Consider the following 23,581-nt stretch of genomic DNA (forward strand, 5'->3'; position numbering starts at 1 on the left):
AAATGTTCGCTCTGTCAGCGAAAAGGCAGTCATCAGGTTCAAATCTCGTACATCTACTTATCAAAGTACTGTACATGTGCTAGTAACAGATCAAATTACTGGCATGTTGCCTCCGTCTGATTTAGATGTTAGTAGTTGGCAATTCAACGAAGTGACTCTGGCAGATCCCGAATTTTATTTAAGTAGACCTATCGATATGTTACTAGGGATCAGTGTAATGTTCGACATTCTTCGTAACGGAAACATTAAGGTCGCTGAGAATATGCCTTCAGCTCAAAACACCTCTCTGGGGTGGTTAATTGGAGGAAGTGTCAAACGGATGAGCTCCAGCGATAAATTGAACAGATTCTTTAATGACCGAACCAATAGTCTAGTGGCTCGGGAATGGACAGAGGAAGAAGAACTCTGTGAACAGATATTTGCCAAAACAACTACGCGCGGTGAGAATGGGAAGTTTGTAGTACGATTACCACTAAAACCAAATGCTCAAGATCTTGGTGAGTCGAAAAGTATGGCACTGGATAGACTTTTGAAGCTGGAGATGCGGTTTGCAAGAAATCCATCACTACAACATGATTACACTGCGTTTATGCAAGCCTATCTCGACCTGGGACATATGGAAAAAGTGAGCGAAGCCAGCTTGCAACGCGGTCAACCCGTGTTCTATTTCCCTCATCACCCTGTATTAAAACCTGACAGCAGCACAACGAAATTAAGAACGGTGTTCAATGGCTCTGCAACAACATCAAACGGCGTTTCACTAAACGACAACTTAATGGCGGGACCCTGCATTCAAAACGAATTACTGCACATTCTGCTCAGATTTCGATGTCCTACATTCGTGCTGACTGCGGACATCAAAAAACTGTTCAGGCAGATTGAGATTCACGAGGATGATCGTCAACTACAACTCATATTATGGCGATTTTCGCCAGAGGATGAGGTGAGCACCTAATTGCCTCAAGACAGTTACTTATGGTACTCGTTCAGCACCATTCGCAGCAGCGAGATGTCTGAAACAACTTGCGCTGGACTATGCTCATGTATATCCAGAAGCTGCTGAGGTATCTACAATTAATGACATGCACACTGATTTCTGCAATAAACATTCAATTATTTTCGACAGGTAATCGAAACAGACTTTTATATGGATGATGCACTGACAGGACATGATGACCAAGAACGGCTATTGGAGATCAAACAACAGCTTATCACCATTTTAAGCAGCGCAGGTTTTGAGCTGCACAAATGGACATCTAACATAGCCGACGACCAGAATGAGGATCAAGAGCCAGATAACACAAAGATACTTGGGTTACGATGGAATCCGCGTACAGATATGTTTTCCTTTAGTAATGAAATCATCAGCGGGATAGCAGTCACAAAACGCAATGTGTTATCCGAAGTACAGAAGGTGTTCGATCCTCTTGGTACTCTTAGCCCAATAATCATCCACGGAAAAATCTTAATGCAAGATATATGGTCCGAAAAACTAGATTGGGATGAACCGCTACCACCCCTGTTAGCAGATCAATGGAACAGGTTCCTTGGCCAAATGAACGAGCTATCCAAAATTAGCTTTCAACGCCACGTTAAGACAAAAGGTCACATCACTGAATTGCATGGATTCTCCGATGCAGCTAAACGTGCTTATCGGTCGTTTACGTAAGAACAGTTGACGAGCACGGAGTACAAGTTCACTTATTCTGCGCCAAATCTCGGATTTCCCCATCAAGTGAGCAGAGTAACAAGGAAGACACGACCATTCCTCGGTTGGAATTAAGAGCAGCCACATTACTGGTGGAGTTAATGGAAACTGTGAAAGCGGCACTAAAGGTTCCGATACATTCCATTCATTATTGGACCGATTCAATGGTAATACTAGATTGGATTAACAAACCAGAGCACCGATGGCCAACCTTTATTTCAAACCGAGTTAAAATGATCAATCAAAAAACGTCTGCTCATTGTTGGCATCATGTAAGATCGAAGGACAGCCCAGCAGATTTAATCTCCCGAGGAGTGAACACCAAAAAACTGTCCAACAGCGATACTTGGTGGTCTGGTCCATCCTTTCTGCAGGAGCATTCGCAACCGTGGATTCAGGAACCGATTCGGATACTTACAACGGAAATAAACGAGCAAAAAAATCAGGGGCAACTTGAAGATCACAAGGGAGTACTGGAAAAATGTGATACTATGCTACTTGATAGATTTTCCTGCTTTGGCAAACTACAGAGAGTAGTAGCCTATATCCTGCGGTTTATAAAAAAACTGTCGGAACAAACAACAGACAGCTGCGGAACCAAAGTGGCTCTCGGTACACGAACTTGAAGCAGCACATACGCAAATAATTAGATTGGTTCAACAAAGATATTTTGCACAAGAGCTCAAAGATCTAAGAAAAAACGGTTGTGTATCTAACAACAGTTCTTTGAGAACGCTGCATCCTTTTATCGATGACAACGAGTTAATGAGAGTCGGCGGACGTATACAAGCAGCTGGAGTATCCTACGATCAACAACACCCAATAATTTTACCTCCGAAGAGCAACGTAACCCAATTAATCGCAGTTGAACACCATCGTAAAAATCTACATTTCGGACCTCAAGCTTTCATTTGCCGATGATTTTAAGCTGTATTGTATCGTCGACGATGTCAACAACGCTTGTTTCCTTCAATCCCAGCTTGACGCGTTTACAGTTTGGTGTAAAACGAACCGCATGGAGCTAAATGCAGACAAATGCTCAGTAATACCATTTTCCCGCAAACGCTCTACGTTTAATTTTGACTACAAGATTGGAAGTACTGTCCTTAGGAGAGAATCGGTGGTTAAAGATCTGGGTGTGTTATTGGACTCTAAGTTGTCCTTCAAAGAACACATTGCTTTCGTAGCCTCCAAAGCATCTAAAACACTCGGTTTCATATTTCGTGTTGCAAAGCAGTTTAAAAACATTCAATGTTTAAAGTCTTTGTTTTGTTCGCTAGTGAGGTCAATATTAGAATACTCGTCAGTAGTCTGGGCGCCCTATTATCAAAACAGTATTTCTCGCATCGAGGCAATTCAGCGCAGATTTGTACGCTTTGCCTTGCGCCATCTGCCATGGAACAACCCAACTAACATACCCATTTACGAAGACCGTTGTAAACTGATTGGTTTGGAGTTGTTAAGCGTCCGCCGTGAAATTTCAAAATCTTTGTTTGTATCAGATCTTCTGCAATTGAAAATTGATTGTCCACATTTGCTGTCGCTTCTCAATTTCAACGTACCTCATCGTCCTCTTCGTTCTAGTACTTTCATATTTCTCCATGGTGCTCGTACTAATTACGGATATAACGAACCGTTTTCCGCTATGTGTCGTTCCTTTAATCGTTGCTCACATGAATTCGATTTTCATATCCCCCGTACTACGCTCCGAACGAAATTCTCTCAGATTATTTCAGAGTCTTATCAAAATTCTCGTTGAACTCTTTTTAAGGCTAGTAAATTAAATCGTTTTTATGTTACTATTAAGAAAATAAGTGTATAGTATTAAGTTAAATTGTATCATTTGGTTTGTATGTTTTTCTGTTGATACTAAAAGATGAGGAGGTTTTGCGCCCATTTGAGATAGAGCTGTGGTGCTCAACTCAAACGGGCTTTTCCCTGCTCCAAATAAAGAATAAAGAATAATAAAGAATAATAAAGAATTAAGGGCTGCTTTATGCTATGAGATTAAAATATTCGCCAATTCATGGCAAGCAATTGGCACGCCAAGTGGTGCATCGATGTATTATCTGCTTTAAGACCAAACCAAAAACATTGCGCCAAATCATGGGACAGATACCGCGCGCACGATTGAATCTTGCTAGACCCTTTCAAATCTGTGGAGTTGATTTTGGTGGGCCCTTTATAATCAAGGAGAACTTTGTGAGAACACAGAAGACGCTTAAGGTCTACGTTGCATTGTTCATTTGCTTAAGCACCCGTGCAGTTCACATCGAACTGGTAAGTGGATTGTCGAGTGAGTGTTTCATTGCAGCTCTAAGAAGATTCAGCAGTCAGCGTGGTCGGAGCAGCATAATTCACTGCGACAATGGAACAAATTTTGTTGGAACAAAAAACGAATTGGATAATATGACGGCTAAATTTGAGCAAGAAGTAGCACCCAACATCAGAAGTTTCTGTACAACCGAAGGTATTGAATGGAAATTCATACCCCCTCGGGCACCTAACTTTGGAGGTATCTGGGAAGCCGGTATCAAAAGTGTCAAGCACCATATCAAGCGGGTCCTTGGCACTAACATACCTACTTACGAAGAAATGCTGACACTGTTGAAGCAAATTGAGGGTTGCTTGAATTCGCGACCGATATCGCCTGTGTCTGCGGATCCAAGTGATATCAGCCCACTCACACCAGGCCACTTCCTGACCGGGGGACCGATCATCGCTCTGCCTGATAAGGATGTTACCGAAGTACCAACTAACAGGCTAAAACGATTTGAAGAGATCCAAAAACGTCTACAGCTGTTTTGGAAACGATGGAGATCTGAGTACTTGAACAATCTCCAGCAGCGAACCAAGTCCTTGTGTAGTAGTCAACCCAATCTGCTAATAGGTCAATTATGCCTGATAAACGATAACCTACCTCCACTTTCTTGGATTACGGGACGAGTTGTTCAAGTACATCCAGGTCCTGATGGTATCGTTAGAGTTGCTACACTCCGTACCATCAACGGCGAGCTTAAACGGAGTATCTCTAAGCTGTGTCAATTACCCCTTGAAGAATGTGGCGGGGGAGTATGCAAGATGTTGTAACGCCCTTTTCGTAATGTATTGCTTCTAACACAACCCTGAAATAAATTTGTCAGATCTAGTACTCCTTCCACTGCTTTGTCTACAAATCTCTCCACAACTCCGAGTGAGGTGTCACCTCTGCGACTTACCCTGAACTCGTCCACTTTCGCTACAACCAGCCAACCGTTAACAGCTCTTGAGTGATAAACAACTGGTCTGCGGTCTGCGAGCTCTTCAGTCAGCTTGTCGAGCATCTCGTTGAACTGGTCAATAGACCATCGCGGGGGTGCGTAGCAGCTACAGAAGAAGACTCCGTTAATTTTGGCTACAACAAAGCCTTCATCTGCACAATGTACCACTTCCTGGAAAGGATATCTTCCCACCGTCCATATCGCCACTGATTTTGCGTTGTCTGCTATCCAGTTCCCATCGTCGGCCGGGAGACGGTATGGCTCCGATATGATAGCCGCATCGCACTTGTACTCCGCCACAGATTGCCTCAGCTGTGCTGTGTCACAGTAGTTGAGGTTAATTTCAATTACCTCCACTGTGGTTTGGAAGCAGTCGCCTTTATGAAGGCCGGGCATTGCAGGCCTCCTGTAACGTGGTTATTATTCTCTCCGTTAGCGCAGATCATGCACTTTGGAGGCTTTCGGCAGGCTTGCGCCGTGTGGCCTTCTTCTTTGCATCTTCTGCATAAATTACCTTTGCCAGGCCCTTTGCAGAATCTAGCAAGATGGCCGTACTCGTGGCATCTATAGCACTCAGTGGACATAGCCTACTTTAATCTTCTCCGTTTTAGTGCCTTGACGGCCGCTTCAATCAGAAGCCTAATTGATGCTATTAGCATTCCGAATGGCACCTTCCTTATGCGGATCTGCATCTGCACTTCCCCTAGCTTGCACTGCTTTTTCATGGCAACCCTAACATCGTCGTCCGTAGAGATTGCATCCAATTTCTTGCATTCAAGGACTGCCTCTGGAACTGGAAAAGCTTCCTGAAGACAACTGAAAAGGCTTCCAGCAGAAGTGTTGCAATTGCAAGGCTTCCAAAAGAAGCTGGGAATGCGTCCAGCAGAAGCTGGAAAGAAATGAAGTTGCTGTACCGCACCCATGTTCTATCAAAAACTTTCCTGTTTGTTTGAATCCCACCAGGGGCTAAAACAACGTTATGGAATTTCATGCCTGTTGTTCAACATTTCGCTAGAGGGTGTCAGTCGGGTTGAACAGCCGAGTTACTTCTGTTAAAAAAGGCCAGTCAGTTTGCTTGCTTCGCTGATGTAATGGAAATCGGTAGAACATTTGAAGCGGTGGCAGATATGTTCTTGTAATTGATGTGATCAATTTAGATTGCCGTCATCGAATATGTAAGAATCACTCTCCATGTGATTATAGTCACAACTAATTATGGTTTATTGATTGTTCGAAAACGTGTAATTTACAATAACTATATTAATGCTACGAACCTCAACGGTTACACGTGTCGTACATCAATTTCATCAATCAATGCTAACAATCTACATTACAACACTACACACTATCGCACACCCCACAGGGCGTGTGCTGTTCACAACACCCAGTTACTATAACAGTTAAACTCTTGAACACAATCCAGCCCTAGTTGTCTCCCCCATTCTAATCCTTAGGATTCTTCTTGTCCTTCTTCTTCCGCTTCCTCTGCTTCTCGTCGCCGTGCGATTCCTGCTTCTTGCCGATGCAAACCCGGCAGTACCAGTCCTCGTTGGAATCCGGTGGCACCTGGATGCCAACGCACACCCAATGGTACCACGCGTCGCACCCATCGCAACCGATCATCGGCGTTCCGTCGTCGACGCGGCCACACGCCGGGCAAATCCACACCACGTTGCCATCGGCGTCCTGCACATTGATGGGCGTGTCTTTCGGGGCGGGAATGGTCACGCCCAGACTGGCCGAAGCCGACGTCGATTTGGACGACTTCGGTTCCTTCGGGGGCTTCTTGGAGGAATGCGGCGTCGGATGATCTGATGAAGTTGAAGCGGACGGGGTCGCGGTGGCTGCTTTTGGTAGCGTTGGATGGGATGGGGTCGGAGTGACGGAGAATAGGTCGATCGTGTCCGGGAGGGCTTGAATGCCACGGGGTCGCGGTTTCGCCGGTTGATCTGTGCCGGTAAAGTCCAGCTTGCCGGCGGCTTTGCTCGAGTGGTCGACGGACAGCTTCGGGGCCTTGCCGGAGTCGTCGTCTTTGCTTTTGCCCTTGCTGCCGGGGGTTTTGAGTTTGGGCGGTCGCGTGAACAGAGCGGATATCCGGGCCAGTTCCGGTGATGCTTCGCGCTTGACTTCGGGCGGTGGTTTGTTGGCTGGCTCTGGCTGCTGGTGCGGAGTGTGATCCGGAGTGGCAGCGCGGGGCGATGGCGTGCTGGTAGAGCCGAGTTTGAGCATCAACTTCGGCACCGAGGTGGCTCCAGGGACTTCGGGGCTGTTGCGGTGATCTGGCGGAATTGTCGTGGCCGATACCGAAGGGAAGAGATCCACATTTGCCGAACCGGACAGATTGAACGAACTTCGTGGATCGGAGAAGGATGACTCCATTGCAGCTGCGGCCGCCCGCTCCTTCTCTTTCCGCTTCTCCTTTTTGAGTTTCTCCTTCTTCTTTTCCTTTTTCTCCTTGCGGCGGATCTGTTCCTGCAGCATGGGGTCGTCAGGCAGGGCTCCAGCGACGGCGACGGCCGAGAACGATTGTTCTATGGGTCCGTCGGAGAGGTCCTGGTTCATTGAGTGGGATGACCTGTAAGAGAATAGATATTTTAGGCAGCGTTCAAGGAAAGTTACGTAATACGAGTGTATCAAAAATAGGAACTTAAGACCTCATAACTAAAACAACGGGAATTAAAAAGGATACGAGAACTTTTAGAAAAATCATATTATATCTCATGATCTTTCATACAACCGTTCGAATGAAATGTTTTAAAAGAGAAATCTTAAGAAAATCATGTGATCTCATCATGAATCACCAAGAATGATATTCGAAGCTTCTATGAGCCTGTGAGTTAATCACACGCTCTTTGAACTCGACGTTTATGGTTCGATTCTAGATTACATTTTTTTTTAATTGGGCAAACATTTTTCATACGACATCGTATGAAAATCATAGTTTATTGTTTTAGGGTGTTTTGAAAAATATATGTAAAACATAAATGATTTATGAATAAAAGTTTATGCCGATACTCTCAGTGACGAACCATTCATAGTTTGTTGAAAAATCGTATTTACGTCCCACCGTTGTAGCGAAATAATGTGCATTCATACATATTTTACAGATTTAAAATAAAAGCATGAAACGCGCTCACCAACTGATCCTTCATCCTTGACTGAGCAGCCATAATCCATTTTCAGCTTGATTTAACGCGTACAGACTAACTGAGAAAGAAATCACTCTGGAGACGCGAGAAAAATAACACTTATGCTTTTCATGCAAAAGAGCGCTCTGATGACACAAAACAAAAACACGAACACTTGAGCTCCCACGAAGCACTGCAATTATTTCAAAGTCGTATCCTAAGTGTATAAAAAGTGTCCAAACAAAAACCAAAATAAGAGTATCCAATAGGATTCGTTAGGGATTCTTGCCAGCCATTTCTCTTGAGATACTTCTTTTAGATAGAGTTCTTTTAGGAATCACGACTAGTATTACTCGTGACATTACGATAAGTATTATTGTACGTTTTAGGCTATGTACTGTTTTATGATTTTTTTGCTATAAATTTCATCGGAAACTGTATTTTTGAATATGTATTTTTAAAAGAAATTCAACAGCAACATCCGTACTTCAACTTCAGTAAAATTTCCGATGAACTCGTACTAGGATCTTTGAAATAATTGCTGGACTCCTGGGGAAGTCTTAGCAAAATTGTTAAAATAATTAAGTATTGAAAACAGAATCAATCAATCACTGGATAATAGGTATCTATAAAGCAGGATGTTTTAAAATGTTGAATTCCCCTCAAGAAATTGCCGTAGGAATGAACTTAGTCATTACTGCAATAATTGCTGCAATATTTACTGGTATGAAACTTTAAATTAATTGTAAAATCCAATGAATTTTAAACATTGCTTGTAAAAAATATCCTTGACACTTAAGTGTTCGCACCAGCGTAGTAATTTAGATAATGGCAAACCGCGCGAAAGCTGAAAGTTAATGCAGGGTTGAGTTAATCCTCTAATACTCAACCCCGCCTTTAAACGGGGTACACTTTGGAATTTTTTATGACTTTTGAAGTTTTTTTTTACTTTTGAAACTTTTTTGTATTTTTGAAAATTGTTTGAAAAATTGTATTCTTATATAACCTACAAACGTCTGGGGTTCATTGACCGTGTTATATAAAAAAAATCATACCTTTTATATTTCTCTACTATTAACCTTTCACAGAAGAAGAACTTAATGGTGTTAAAATAATCTCAAACCTGTTTTTTCGTTTATTACACGGAAAATAAAAATATTTCCAGCAAAATAGTAAAAATTTAATATTTTTAAAAGTACCGTAAAAACTTGAATTTTTATTATTATCAAAAATCAGTAACTAGAAGAGGCTTCAACAAAGAATGAAAAAGGATAGGGATGTTAAAAAATAAAAATTATAAAAATCAAAAATAAATCATAGATTTGCGATTGAAAATAAATCATTTCCCAGGGGACGGACCTGGTAGGGGTTAGAACACACTCCTCTCACGCCGAGGACCTGGGATCGAATCCCATCCCCGAGATAGTCACTAAAAATTTCAGTAGTGACGACTTCCTTCGGAAGGGAAGTAAAGCCGTTGGTCCCGAGATGAACTAGCCCAGGGCTAAAAAACTCGTTAATAAAGATAGAAAAAAAAAATCATTTCCCAAAACGTGTTTAGCATGATTTTAGATAGCTAAAAATGATATTTAGATCGAAAATAAAAATTTATGTATTAGAGGGTTAATAGCATCTTAAAATAGGAACTTTAAAGACAAGGAAAAAGGCCAAAAATAGATTCAACATGAAGCAAAACAAGACCTAGCACTCAGGGACCAGGACTGTTATGTTTTAATAAAAAAAACCCTCAAAAGAGACGACCAGACTCCTCTTAAAGTGTATTTCTAAGAATCTCTTTGGGGATTCCTCGTAATTGAACGTCAAGCATTATTCTATGTATTTTTTATGATTAATCCAAAAAGCAGAATGGAATTTCAAGTATTTGCTCAAAGTTTTCTTCAGATATTACTTTGATGATTTGTTCAGTAGTTGATACAGTGATTTTTTCACGAACATCCTCACAAGACTTTCGTTCAGGATACCTCCAAGAATTCAACCAGAAATTAGAACAAGGATATCTCTACAAATTACTACACAGATTCCTCGACAGATTGATTCAGAGAATTTGTTCAGAATTTCCCTAAGGATTATCCAAGAAATTTCTCAAGGAAGTCATCAGCCCTCACGGAATTCATCATGAGGCTCTTCAAAATTTTCAAGTACGACTTCATTAAGAATTGAACCAGAATTTCCATATGATTTCAACATCAGAATTCTCTAAGGGTATATTTTCTGGAACCACTCCAAAGATGTTTCTAGAAAATTCTTCCAGAAAATTGTCCAAGAATTTCTCTATAAAATTGGCAACGTAATTTTTCAGAAACACTTGAAAGTCTGGGATTCAGTCCGGCAGGTTATCCTAAAGAGATTACTGTCGAAACTCTTGGTTAAATAGTTGATAAACTCTTGCAAGAGAGAACTTCAGGAAAAGTCTTTGAAAGACCTTCTGGCTCTTTCAGGAAGTCTTGGATTAAAAATTGCTCTTCATTAATAATGATAAAATAATTATCAGGAAAATTATCAAAAAAAAATCAACATTCAGGGTTTCATTAAACCCTGCAGCATTTTCTGAAGAATTCCCCTAAAAACGACGAAATCCTCAGAGAAACGTATGTAGAAATAATAAGGAATCATAGGAATAATTATTGTAGCGTTTTCTGATGTTTGACCCAAGATTCATCGGATCCCTTTTTTTCCTGAGTTTTACCCAGATTAGCAGATGAGCGCAAAATAACAATTTATTGCCTGCAATTGTCGCAGTTCATCTTATACGAACTTTTGAAGAATCCATGAATGATTGAAACTGAAAATTACTCGAGGAATCTACGGAAAGGACTTCTGAAATAATCTCTAAATGAAATGCTGGATAAATCCCTGCAAAAAAAAATCTATAGAGCTTCATGAGGAATAGTTGAACTTTTTCTGGATTTCATGGAAGAGTTTCTGAAAGATTTCGTGGAATAATCCCTGGATAGATTCATGTAGAAATTTCTTAAATAACCCATGTAGGGATTCTAGAAGCCATCCCTCTGAAAATGATTGTAAGAATTGTTGATAGAATGATCTTAGGAATTCAAAGAATTATTGAAGGACCCAATACAAATTTCTTTGGCCCTAGAATAAACTTTTGTGGATTTTAAGAAAAAAAAATATAGTGGATTTCTTAGATTAACAACTGAAGCAATGGGAAGAAATCCCGGGAAAAATTTTGGAGTAATCGTAGTGGAAATTATTGGAAATATCAGCGTTGGAATGCGGAAGCTGGAGGAATTCAACTACACATTCTTTGAGACATACTTGGGAATATAGTTTGATGATCTCTACAGTGATTCCCTGAATCAATTTCTGAACAAATATGCGCCTTAATTTTAGACCTAAACCAACGAAAAGCATTTAAAAATTGAGTAAAAATGTGTTTCTGGTATAAACTTAAGCGTTTGGAACTAAAAGTGGAATACGGCTTTAGGACCCTATTCCTGAAGCGTTTCATCGAGAAGTATGTGGTAAAATTTTCTGAAGAAACTATGGAAAAGGAATCAGTGAAGCTTCAAGAATTTAACACCAGGATTTCTTGCTGAGAGAAAAGAAAAAAAAGCTACTCTAGAATCCATTTTGCTTGAAAAATAAGAGAGACCTTCCTTCAAAAAAAAAAAAAAAACTTTTTGGAAATATCCATTAAGATAGTGGCCAAAACTTTAAAAACGGGCTTGCTATCCGCCCTGCTTATGATATTACCCTGAAGATTGCTTCTGGAGTTCATTAAATGATTCTTTCAAAGACTTCCTCAGGGACTCTTTTAAAAATTATCCGAAAGAACTATTCCAGAGATTCCAAAAGAAATGTCTTCAGGAATTCCTCCAAAAATTCTCTAAAAAATACGAATTAATTCATAGAACGTAATTTCATTGATTTTGCGTGGTTTTTAAATGAAATTTCCGTTCCAGACATCTTCAAGATCTCAAGCAGGCATTGCAGAAATCGCTCTTAATTGATTTTGAAACACGATCAAAGCAAGCGGAAAAGAGAGCGATGATAAATTTCATTTTTCTCGCCTATTTACCATTGGGAGTAGGTGTTTTACTTTACATGATAAACAATCCCCGAACATTTGATAGCAATAGTGTCCCTCATGTTTAGAGCTTTTCAGGATGGATTTTATCGTGCAACGTAATCCCCCGACCCGATGGGATCAGAGCAGTAAACGATAAACAGACTCTCATGATGTGTTGTGAATCATGATTATTATAGAGAGCGATAAGTGAGAGATACTCTCAATTTTCTCAGAATACAACCCCTGACGTCAAGCAGTAAATTCTTCAGAGCTGCCTCTACTGATTTCTTAGAATTTCCTCTAAAATGTCGTTCAGGAGTTCCTCAGAGGTTACTTTTATGAATTACTCCTGAGATTCCACCAGAAAGTCCTCCAGAAATTCTTCCAGAAAGTTTTTTTTTTCAGGGTAGTCTTCATAGAATTGCCAAATTATTGGAACAATTTGCTATATGAACAAAGCAAATAATTCCTGGACTCCTAGGGTAGTTTTGGAGGGTTTTCTAGAGGAATTGCTAAAATAATTATCAAAAACAGAATCAATCGAATCGCTGAATAACATCCAGCAGAATTTTCTGAACGAATTGATTGAAAAATATCGGGCGGAATCTTTGGAGAAATGTATGCATCATTCCTGCATTCCTTAGGAATTACAGGTGCTGGAGTGAAAATTTGAATTAAATTTTGAAAAATACCTACGTGAAATTTTACTTTAAAAATTACTCGAGAAAAGTTGGGAAGAACTGCACTGCCGAGAATTGCAAGTCCCATCTCATCTGTTAAAAATAGTCATTGAGGAAATGAGCTGATTGGTTTACTATCCATATTCGCATGACAGTCCCATGTTTATAGGAAATCCCATAGAACTTGGGAATTGTTATGCGAATAGTAAGAAAAAATCCAGAAGAACATTATTTTAACATCTTTAAATCTAAATAAAAATTATACAATTTGCTCTTTACTTCGATATCTTCCCCTAGAAAAATATAAAAATATAAATATGATAGAAACACGATACATTTGTAAGTTTCATGGTGCGAATATGTGTAGTGTAATTGATGTTTTTTGTACTTAATTTAACTGAACAAAAATCGTAGTGTCTCGTAAGTGCAGATGAATTATTATTGGACAAAATGTTGAAAACTGATATCAACACAACTTGGAGTAATGAACTTCTAAAGAAATTCAATGAGGAATCCCTGATCGAATTTATGCAGAAATTCCTGGAATAGCTCTTCAAAGATTTCCTTGAAAAACCCCTGGAGGATGTATGGAGCAATGGGAGAAACTGCGGATGAATCCTGGAATAATTACTGTATTATTTTAAAAAAATCTAATCGATTTTAGCATTAGTAAAAATATCTCTGGAATAGATCAGATATTAATCGCAGTGGTTTATGTTCCGAACAGAAAAAATCTCTGGAGGAAATCTTGGGAGAGTCTTTGGAAAAATGTGATGGGTAATCCAGAAGGAAATTACTGGAATTTTTTTTTGTCGGTTGCGATAGGGGTAGTACTGGCACTCTTAATCTGCCCTAAGCTCCTTCCCAGCATTTGCTTTTATAAGCCTCTATTGCGTTCATCACACAGACGTTCCTAAGCAATGTTGCTCAAATGGTCACTGTGTACGCTAGCAGCAATCAGCCCTTGCCGTAGTTTTGCAGTCTAGTAGTTCAGACTACTATCATACTATGATAAGGCTTGAAATGCTACTAGAGTGGTTAAAGTGAAGAACGAAATAGTTTTCTTAAAAGGTCCTCATTCCCCATTTTATTTCATCACTCACTATCGTCACTTTTATTTTCGACACTATCACGTTTATCACCGATTATCACTCATCAACTTTCGTAATACACTTCAGATATACTTTTCATTATATCACTTTTCACATCACACCATTTTTATATAAATTCATTGTTACCATCTGTTATCAATACTAAGTAATTAAAAGATAATCAATTGAAATTTTTCATTATTTTTGTTACTGTAGTCATTACTATTCAAACTACGATTTAGCACTACGTTGAAGAAAGTTACAGTAAAAAATCACTTCGATCCATTCTTCTGCCCTCGCTGTCATTATTAACATTTTTATCATGCACGTTTGAAAAACTAGGCAATAAAGTTTATATTCAGAGAAATGATTGCACAATGTATTATAGCCATTATTAAACTAGTAGAGTTCACATCATTATTATAATATTTTTAACAAAACTATCAGAATCACTTCCACTTTCATTTTCAAATTTTTATCATCACAGATTTTATTATAAAATCACTATTAGCACCTTCACAATCACTAATTTTAATAACAACGCACAGTTTCACCAAACACCCATTCTTATGTTGCATTATAAAACGATTGATCACACGTTGGCTTCGAAACTTAACCACCATTGCTGATTAGTACAAAGGATGTTACAGCTCGTTTAAACGAACTGAAACATCAACAACCAGCACTGGTTTATAAGTAACTAATGAGCCCTGGCGGTCCCTCCGTTCGAAGAGGACCTGATAATATGTCGAAACTTATTAACAGATCCTCCGCCTGAATGCAGCCGTTTCATGATAAATCATGAACCGTTGGAGGTGTGCCAAAGTATTGGGAAGGTGATATGTTTCACAGACGGGTATTATTATGGTGCACCTTCTACTTTGGCACCGTCAAACCCTGTGATCGTGGCCAGGGAGGAATGATCTTAGAAAATACTGAAGTAATTGGGTTATTTAGTGATGAAAAATTCACAGCTTTTTGTAGCTTGATCGAAAGAGCACATTTTTCTAAGTGTAACACGATTTTATTGCGGTTGATTATCTGAATTTTGATATAGTAAATGATTAAAAAAGATTTCATTCCGTCGACTCAATGACATTTCAATTTACATAATGACAGCTCGTCCCGAAGTAAAACTTTCCGAGGGGTGATTCAAACGCGATTTCCATACTAAATTCAAACTTGTTTTGAAAATAGTTACAGGACACGGAAAATTATGAAACTTTGGATTCTGGCTCAGTTTTTAACGTAAAATCAGAATACGTAAAAAACAGGATACACCTAAACAAGACAATTGCTGTAATATTTGCTCGAGTGAAACATCAATTTGAATTTTGAAGAATGCACTCGAGAAATAACGCAAGAAATGCTGGGAGGAACGGCAGGAGTAATAATTTGTTTGAGAAATGTGTGGAGGAATTTAATGAGGAATTTTCGGTCTAATTTATTCTTGGTATAGCTCTTAATCGATGAATTATTCCCATGAAGGAAGTTTTTGAGCAATTCCTGGGAGGAACCGTGAATGAAATCTCGAAGGAATCCCAATGGAAATGGCTTGAAGAATAAACGTAAAAAAGGGCAGAGAAGGAGAAATTCTCCGGAAAGTCTTTGGGTTTTTTTTTCTAGAGTAATCCATGTGTGGAAATTACTGAATTTTCAGAGATTAGTTCATCAAGGATTCTCAAGGAAGTCCGCAGCCCTCTCGAAATTCACTTTAGGATCTCCTCCTCCTCCTGTTGAGGACTTCTTCAAGAATTCAATAAGGAATTACTCTAAAGATATCTTCAGACATTACTTAATACCTCTAGGGATTTCTGATGATTTTCTCCAGACCGGGAGGTTTATCTAAAGGAAGTAATCACTGATTAAGCTCCTTGCTGAATACATGATAAACTCTTGTAGGAGAGTCCTGCAAACATTTTTAACGAACTCCCAGAACTTCAAGAAAATCGTGGATTAATTATATGATAAATTACCAAACAAACCCCAATTCTTCAAAATTTTCTGAAAGAATCCTCGAAAAACTTCAGAGTTCCGCCCTGGGTTCATAAAGAAACAATCGAACGAAAATTAACTTTTTAAGAATTCATGGAGAATTCTCTTGCTAAATTATTATAGACACTTTTGGAAGTGACTTCAGGAGTAATCCCTAGATGGAATACAGGAGAAATCTTCAGAGTGTCTCCAATCTGTGGAGGGAATTTCATGATGAATCCTTGGTCGAATTTGTTGAGGGAGTCATGAAATAGTTCCTGCTATATTTCGTGGATAATCCGAGGAGAAATTTATGGAGAAATTCTTAGGAGAAATTTAGGACCTATTCTTAAAAGTTAAGAATATAGCCGAAAGGAGTTCTTGTAGGATTTTCTTAGAATAATTCGTAAACAATTTTTTGTCCACCGAAGATAAAAAAAACCTTTGTGAATTTTCCCAAAGAGAATTTATGTAGGATTTCCGGAAAGATATCCTAGAAAAACAATTGCAGATTAATGGTAGAGCCTTCAAAGACAATCCTGGGAGAATCCTTAATTAAATTTTCGGAGTAATCCCTGTGCGCATTATTGGACACAGCAGGCGAAGGATTTCCTGGAACAAATTCTGGAAGAATTCAAAAGAAATTTCAGGGCGTATTCTTGGAAGAATTGCTGAAGGAATCTGGAGGGATCTCTGGAAAAGGCATTTAATATTTTCCTGGACAAACCTCTGGAGAACCTTCAAGCTTTTCTTTTAGGAATCTGTAAAGGAATCAGTGACATCTCGTAACATCACTTTTTACTAGGACAATGAATCTATAGATGGGTCTGGGTAATTTGGCATGTTTTTCTAAAGATAGGAAAATAGGAAATTTAGAGACCTTTTGCATGCAAACAAGAAGAGACTTAACATGCAGTAGAAACATATCTGGAGGAAATCCCGGGATAGTCTCTACGACAATTTTCTGGATTATCCCTGTGAAGTTAACTTGAGGCGGTAGCGTTGAAGTGCTCAGGGATTTCCTGAAACAATTTCTGGTAAAATCCTTAAAAGCATCCCTTGAAAAATCACTGGGAGATTTTCTGGAAGGAGAAGAAATTCCTGAAGAACTTGTGAAATAGTCACTTAATAGTTTCTGGTGGTTTCTCTAGAGCCTCTGGCATTTCGCAGGAATCATTGAGATCAGAATAAGGAGAGAAAAAAGTGTCCTTGAAAACCATTTTGATTAGAGCCTTGGATTGAAATCGTGACCAAGTCTCTAAATGGAGACCTGCTGCCAGCTCTGCTAGAATCAGTAAAGGAACTTTTGAACTAGTTCTTGTAGAACAGTAAACCTTCAAATCGTTTTTTTATTCAAATTCAAAAATTAACTCTTCAATAAACCTATAAGGGTTTTCTTGAAAGAACCCCTCTAGAAAGAACTCCTATATTCATTGAATATAGTTGGAGATTTTGGCAGCATACAAGCAGTGTTGTGAGAAATACAAATTCTCATAACTCACGAATGAAACTTTTCATGCGTGAGTTGAAATTCACGTAACTCAGCAGTCGAAAAATCATGAATGAGTTAGCTCATCTGTTTAACTAATTGTCTCACATTTCCACAGTTTACTCACACAAAGCAATGATTTCTTGTTAGTCTAGTACAGGGCTGCCCAACGTACGGCCCGTGACCTCATTTTGTGCGGCCCGCGGAGAGTTCGAAGATTCTTCTCATATTTGGCCCGTTGAATATTTTACCTACCCGAAGTTAGAACGTACTAAGCCTATTTAATTTTCAATTTAGTTTCAACCTAATATTTCACCATAGTTATTATTTAATTTGTTTTTTTTTTCAACCTTCTTAGATATTTATGAATGATTCAAATTCTGAATCTCAATTTTGAGAGTTTCAATAATGTTTCTCCCATGAATTCCATCGACATTCAAAAAATGCAGCCTGAACAAAACTTAAGGACAATTTTCATACATAATTTCACTGAATCATAATGCCATATTCTCACAGAATCTTGGAAATAAAATTTATCAACATCTGGACGTAATTCACGCAGAATCCTTGACAGGATTATAAGGAAGGCAGGCTTTTTACAAAATCTTAAATATGAACTTTTAACAATTTTGGACACGATTTTCACGGATAACATTGACAAGATTCTCAAAGAATTTTTACCATATTCAAGATTTTCAACGAATTCAATACACAATTCTCTAAAATCCTGGGCAAGATTGCAACATAACGCTATGTAAAATTTTGCCGGAACACAAAACGAATTTATAATAAAAATATGAGGTTTTGAAATACTTTTCAGCATTTTCAAAGATTTCTCGGTGACATTTCAAAATAATTATTGAGTAGTGAGATTCTGAAGGAGCAACAATTTTGTGAAAGCTTGATCAGGATTTTAGCACACTCCGGCTCATATTAAAAAAAATAGGTTGGATTCAGGATTCGGAGTACGATTCTTATAATCCTCGGCATTATTCTCACCACAGTATCCAACATTTCTGGGGTAGATTCTTCCAAATATTCTGGACTAGACTGCCCATACTCGCATAACAGTCCCATTTATATATGAAATCCCATATAATATGGGACTGTTTTGCGAGTATGGGCAGTAGATTATTATATAATTTTGAAAGGGACTCTCACAATGTCCACAAGAATACTTAGAAACAATTATCTTTTTTTCGATTTTTTCAAATGAAATTTACTCCATTCACTGATTTTTGTCAACCTTTATGGAAATATTTGTGCGTTTAAAAATGTGGCCCGCGACACAAAATTATTTCTGCGATTTGGCCCGCAGTAGAATTATAATAATACTTTCTAAAGTAAACAACAACATTCGCTCTTCACGAGATTTTAACAAGCTTCATGACTGAATCATTTTTGATGACGTGAACGTGATTCATTGATTTTGCACGAACAACATCGAGCATGAAATTTTCGAAACAGAACTCTAATGAGTTTGCTCTCGCCGGAGTGCTCAGTGGTTGAGATTTAAATGAGAGTCTGTCAACACTGATATTAACTAGGTACTCGAGAAGTTGATGGAACATTTAATGGAAAAATGTCTGGAGTAAATCATGGAATAGTCTCTGGGTAAATTTTCAGAGTAATGATGGGGAATCTTCAAAGGCATTTTTGGAGACATGTCTAAAGAATTCCCTGAAGTATTCTAGAAGAAATTTCTGGAGAAATCTCTGGAAGAAAATATCCTGAAGCTCTTCCTTGAGGAATTCAAGAAAAAAATCCAGAAAAAACGGATGCAATAAATTCAAGGAGAAAAGGCACCATACTTAGGCACCACATTTAGGTTAAAAAAAAGACTTTAAAGACGTTCTATTAAAAATAGACTTTTTAGCAATTTGCCTTAATAACAGACCTGCTACCAGTTCTGCTTCAGGAATTACTTTGGAAATTCATCCAGGAAGTCTTTCAGGAAGTCTTCCACAAAATTCCTAAAAAAAAACATTAATTTTCTCAAGTTTTTTTTTTCATGAATGTTTTCAAGGAATTGTCCAGGGTATTATCTGTAATCTAGTTCGTGTTTCTAAAAGAATTTCTACAGTAATCTCTAAGGATGCTTCTGTAGAAATTCACGAGGAAACCCGGCAAGGATCTCTGAAAGAATTCCTGCATTGCTGCTAGAATCAAAATGTCCAAAACTTTAGAGACCTTGTTCATAAAAAAAATGAACTGAACAGAAAACAAACAGGGACCATAAAATGCTCCTAAGTTTTAACCCTTGCATTCCCACAGCTTAGTTCGAAAATTTAACTGTCAAAATGGCGTTTCTGAAAAAAGTGCTTAAGTTGTTGCAAATAAGCTAACTTATTCAAAAGCTCTTTAAAAATTTGACCCTCAGGTCACTCATTTCGATGTTTGATAAAACAAATCAACGTATAATTTCATTCCAATCAATATTGAGCTAATAGTACCAATTCGATTTAACTAGCGCTTGTCGAATATCTGAGCTACAATGGGAAAGAGAGGATTAATAAGAATCCAACCTGATAGCTCGCAGAGGTCATTTCCAAGAATTTATTTGGAGACTCCTCGTGACATTACACCAAACATTAATTAGTGTATTTTTCGTAATTCTAGCGGAACATTTGAAAAGGGTCTAACTGTAAAATATGAACATAACAGGGCTGGTAGCAGCCAGACAACAAAATAATGGTGACTTTAGTGACCAAAATGACCAAAATAGTGACCAAAAAGTGACCTAAAAGTGACTTCAAATTTACAAGAATAAGTCATAAAAATGGCTAGAAATGAAAATACGTTCTATGTGAATATAATCAATCTACATATTCAGTAAATTTAGAATGCCGAGATGATGAGTTCGGGATGAGACAAAAAGATGGCGTATTGGAGATTTCTCGCGTAACTTTTCAAAACGGCCTATCTAACAATTCACACATTTCGAGTAAATCGAGCTTGAAGGTTGTGAAAATATATTTTGAAACTGTATCAAAATGAAACAATTTTTCCCCACTGTGTTGCTTGTAGAGGGAAGCAGTGTAATAGAGTTCAACGTATGAAATGAAATTTTGTCAATTTATTCGGATATTACACTGAAATCTATAAAAACATCAGATAGGACGTTTTGACCAAAAATATGTACATAGGATAAATCACATAGGTCGTTCTGTTTCAACAATTGTTACATTGGACATTCATTTCTGTCATTTTGTTTCAGTTATAGTAACATCGGATATTTTGATTTGAGCACACAACAATCATGTTTTATTTCATTTTGTATCCACGTGCGTTGAACTGCTTCTACATTCAAGTTGAACTGCTCATTTTGTTGCGGTGTGATAATCGCAGGCACCAGCTGTGCTTTGTTTTTATTCATTTGAAGAAGAGACGAATGACCTTCGGGTTAAAGTCTCTCACGAACAACAACAATTTGATTCATTCAATGCCATGCCGTCACTTTTTCCCTCCAGTCTATGTGTCCTATGTAACAACAGAAGGAGGGGAAACGTTGAGCTGTATTTGGGACTTTTTGCTTTCTCACTGTTTCTCTCTCAATATTCCCCCCGTTTCAATGCTGGTTTCGCCCACACTTGTTCGTGTGTGAGTTACCCACTGCATGACGGGTGGTGACGACTGTGTTACATTCGGCACCAGCCGTCGGCGCAAACAAGAAATAGCGGTGGGAACGACGATGACGGCGCCGTCGATTGTGTTGTAGGAAACCAATGCCAAACAAATACATACAGCTTCTCCGCTCTTCGGTGAATGATTGCTCTGCAAATATATGTGCGCAAGTCGCGCATGCACGTTGCTCGTATTGCTGCCGTGAAGCATATGTATATGCTTCATCGACCATGGATCTGAATCGGATTGATACAATAAGATCATGATGCTGAATATCATTTCCCTACATGCACTCAATACGCTGATAATCGACATTTTGTTGCGGTGTGCTAATCGGAGACACCAGCTGTGCTTTGTTTTGATTCATTCAATCCCACGACGTCACTTCTTCCCATCCGTCTATGTTTCCTATGTAACAACAGAAGGAGGGGAAACGTTGAGCTGTATGTAGGACATTTTGCTCTCTCTCTGATTCTCCCTCAATCCTCCCCGTTTTTATGACGGTTTCGCCCATGTGAGAGTTTCCCACTGCATGACGTGGTGGTGGTGACGGCTGTGTTGCAATCAGCACCAGCCGTCGATTGAAACCAGAAATTGCGGTGGGGAATGATGACGATGACGACGCCGTCCATCTTGTTGTAGGAACTCGAGAAAGGAGCCCACGTCTAACAAATACATACAGCTTCTCCTCTCTTCGGTGATTGATCGCTCTGCAAATATGTGTGAGCAAGTCGCGCATGTACGTTGCTCGTGTTGCTGCCGGGAAGCATATTTATATGCTTGATCGACCATGCATCTGAATCAGATTGATACAATGACATCATGATGCTCAATCTTGTGCTCAATATCATTCCCCTACATGCACGCAATGCGCTAATAATATGAAAAGAGATGTTGCAGCTGATCCAATCCAGCGAAACGGTAAAACATGGTTTGGCAAAAAGACCAAAATACAATTTTGTGTAACTCATTCTCTTTTTGTCACTTGAGCGTTTTCAATTTTGCGAGGCAGTGCGACTCTGAAAATATCGACTGAAATGATTGAGAAGCAGTTATTATGGCATTCTATGCATCTAAGTAGTGTCTCAGACACGCTTCTACAAATCATTCTACCTTTTAAACTCCATTCCAAAGCTTTATTCAGGAATGTCCAATGTAACATTAGAATCGTGTTTATTCATAAATGTTACATAGGACATGTGGTTGGTTCTCTGATCAAAGGTCCAATGTAACAATTGATTAAAAGCGATGCAGTTTTGAACGTTGGTCATTTTGTTTAGCTTTGAATAGATTAATTTGTTGTTAATATATCAGAACGAGTGTTCTAGTGTGCTGCTAAGTGGTGCAATGCAAATGATTTGCAATGATAATCTCGATTTGTTTACATTTGTTACTTAGGACCTTTTGAAAAGTTACGCGAGATTTCACTTATCATTTTTTTTATTTGTGCTGTAAATTTAGCAATCGATCCAGCAAAACAAAATTTGCTGGATCTTTCAACAAATCAAATTTTTATCAATGTGACAGCTGGTTTGCTGACCATCCAGCAATATGCAATTGAATTTGCTGATTAATCAGTAATATAATCGATAGTTTACTACATATTCTTATCAATATCTACTCAAATTACTCTGCACATTCTCAGAAACACACAAAACGCTTTCGTATGACTGATTGCGGGTAAATTTTATAAGGCCCTAACAGAAAATTGCCATTAAAATCATATTGGTCCTATGATACATTTTTTATTATCTTCCCCGATTATTCTGTGTTTTTCTCACATAGTTTTCAGTATTATTCAAGAACCGTGCACATCAGCTCAATTATTGATAAAATTGACTAATCGCAAAAGTGCCCCACTGAAACCATGTTGATTCAAAGGGCCAAACCGCAGGAGCCTAACTGAAACTATGCTGAACCAAAGGGCTTAACTGCTGGGGCATATCTGGTTTGGATACTCGTAAAAGGGCCAATCTGCAGATGAAGTTTAAATTCAATAATTTTAACGAGTTGTTATGTTATTTGAAAATTTAAAATTTATGGTCCACGTAATAGACTTTAATGAGTGTCGAACATAAGTATGAAGCTAGTAAAAAAGGGAATGGGTTTGAATTAGGATTCATCAATACGGTACCGAATCTTCGAATCGAGAAAACGTATTTTCGGCAGTTTTATTCTTTTCGGCATTGGGGGTTTTTGTCGGCCAAATCTTCTGTAATTCGGTAGTGAGGTGCGCCTATACGCTAAACGTATTGATTAAAATTATGAATTCAATGGATTGAAGAAAACCACCTATGCCAAAGAGAACAAGTCGACCTATTACCAAAAAAATACTATAGTATTTTCAGGCGTGAAGGCCCAAATGAACTTACAGGATTAATATCTGGATAAAATGTTGAAAAAATCCCTAGAGAAATCTCTAGAGGAAATTCTCTGTGAAACTTGACATATCTGTGGTCGAATTTATTGAGGAATTCATGGAAGAATTCCCAATAGATTTCATGGAATACTCTCTGGAAGAATCTATGGCGCATTTTATGGTAGTATCCATGAAGGAATCCTCGAAGGCATCCCTA

The 23,581-nt window shown here is 38.6% G+C and overlaps 1 protein-coding gene across 1 annotated transcript in view; it reads right to left on the reverse strand.

Moving 5' to 3' along the window:
• Nucleotides 1-6,165: 6,165 nt before the first annotated feature.
• LOC5574020 (transcription initiation factor TFIID subunit 3) overlaps nucleotides 6,166-23,581 on the reverse strand; it is a 33,516-nt gene continuing 16,100 nt past the window's right edge. The window contains exon 3 of the mRNA XM_021852940.1: nucleotides 6,166-7,543. Within this exon, the coding sequence (XP_021708632.1) occupies nucleotides 6,412-7,543 (1,132 nt within the window). The 3' untranslated portion in view covers nucleotides 6,166-6,411. The remainder of the gene's footprint in view (nucleotides 7,544-23,581) is intronic.

Source organism: Aedes aegypti, chromosome 1 (assembly GCF_002204515.2).
Source record: "Aedes aegypti strain LVP_AGWG chromosome 1, AaegL5.0 Primary Assembly, whole genome shotgun sequence".
NCBI lineage: Eukaryota > Metazoa > Arthropoda > Insecta > Diptera > Culicidae > Aedes > Aedes aegypti.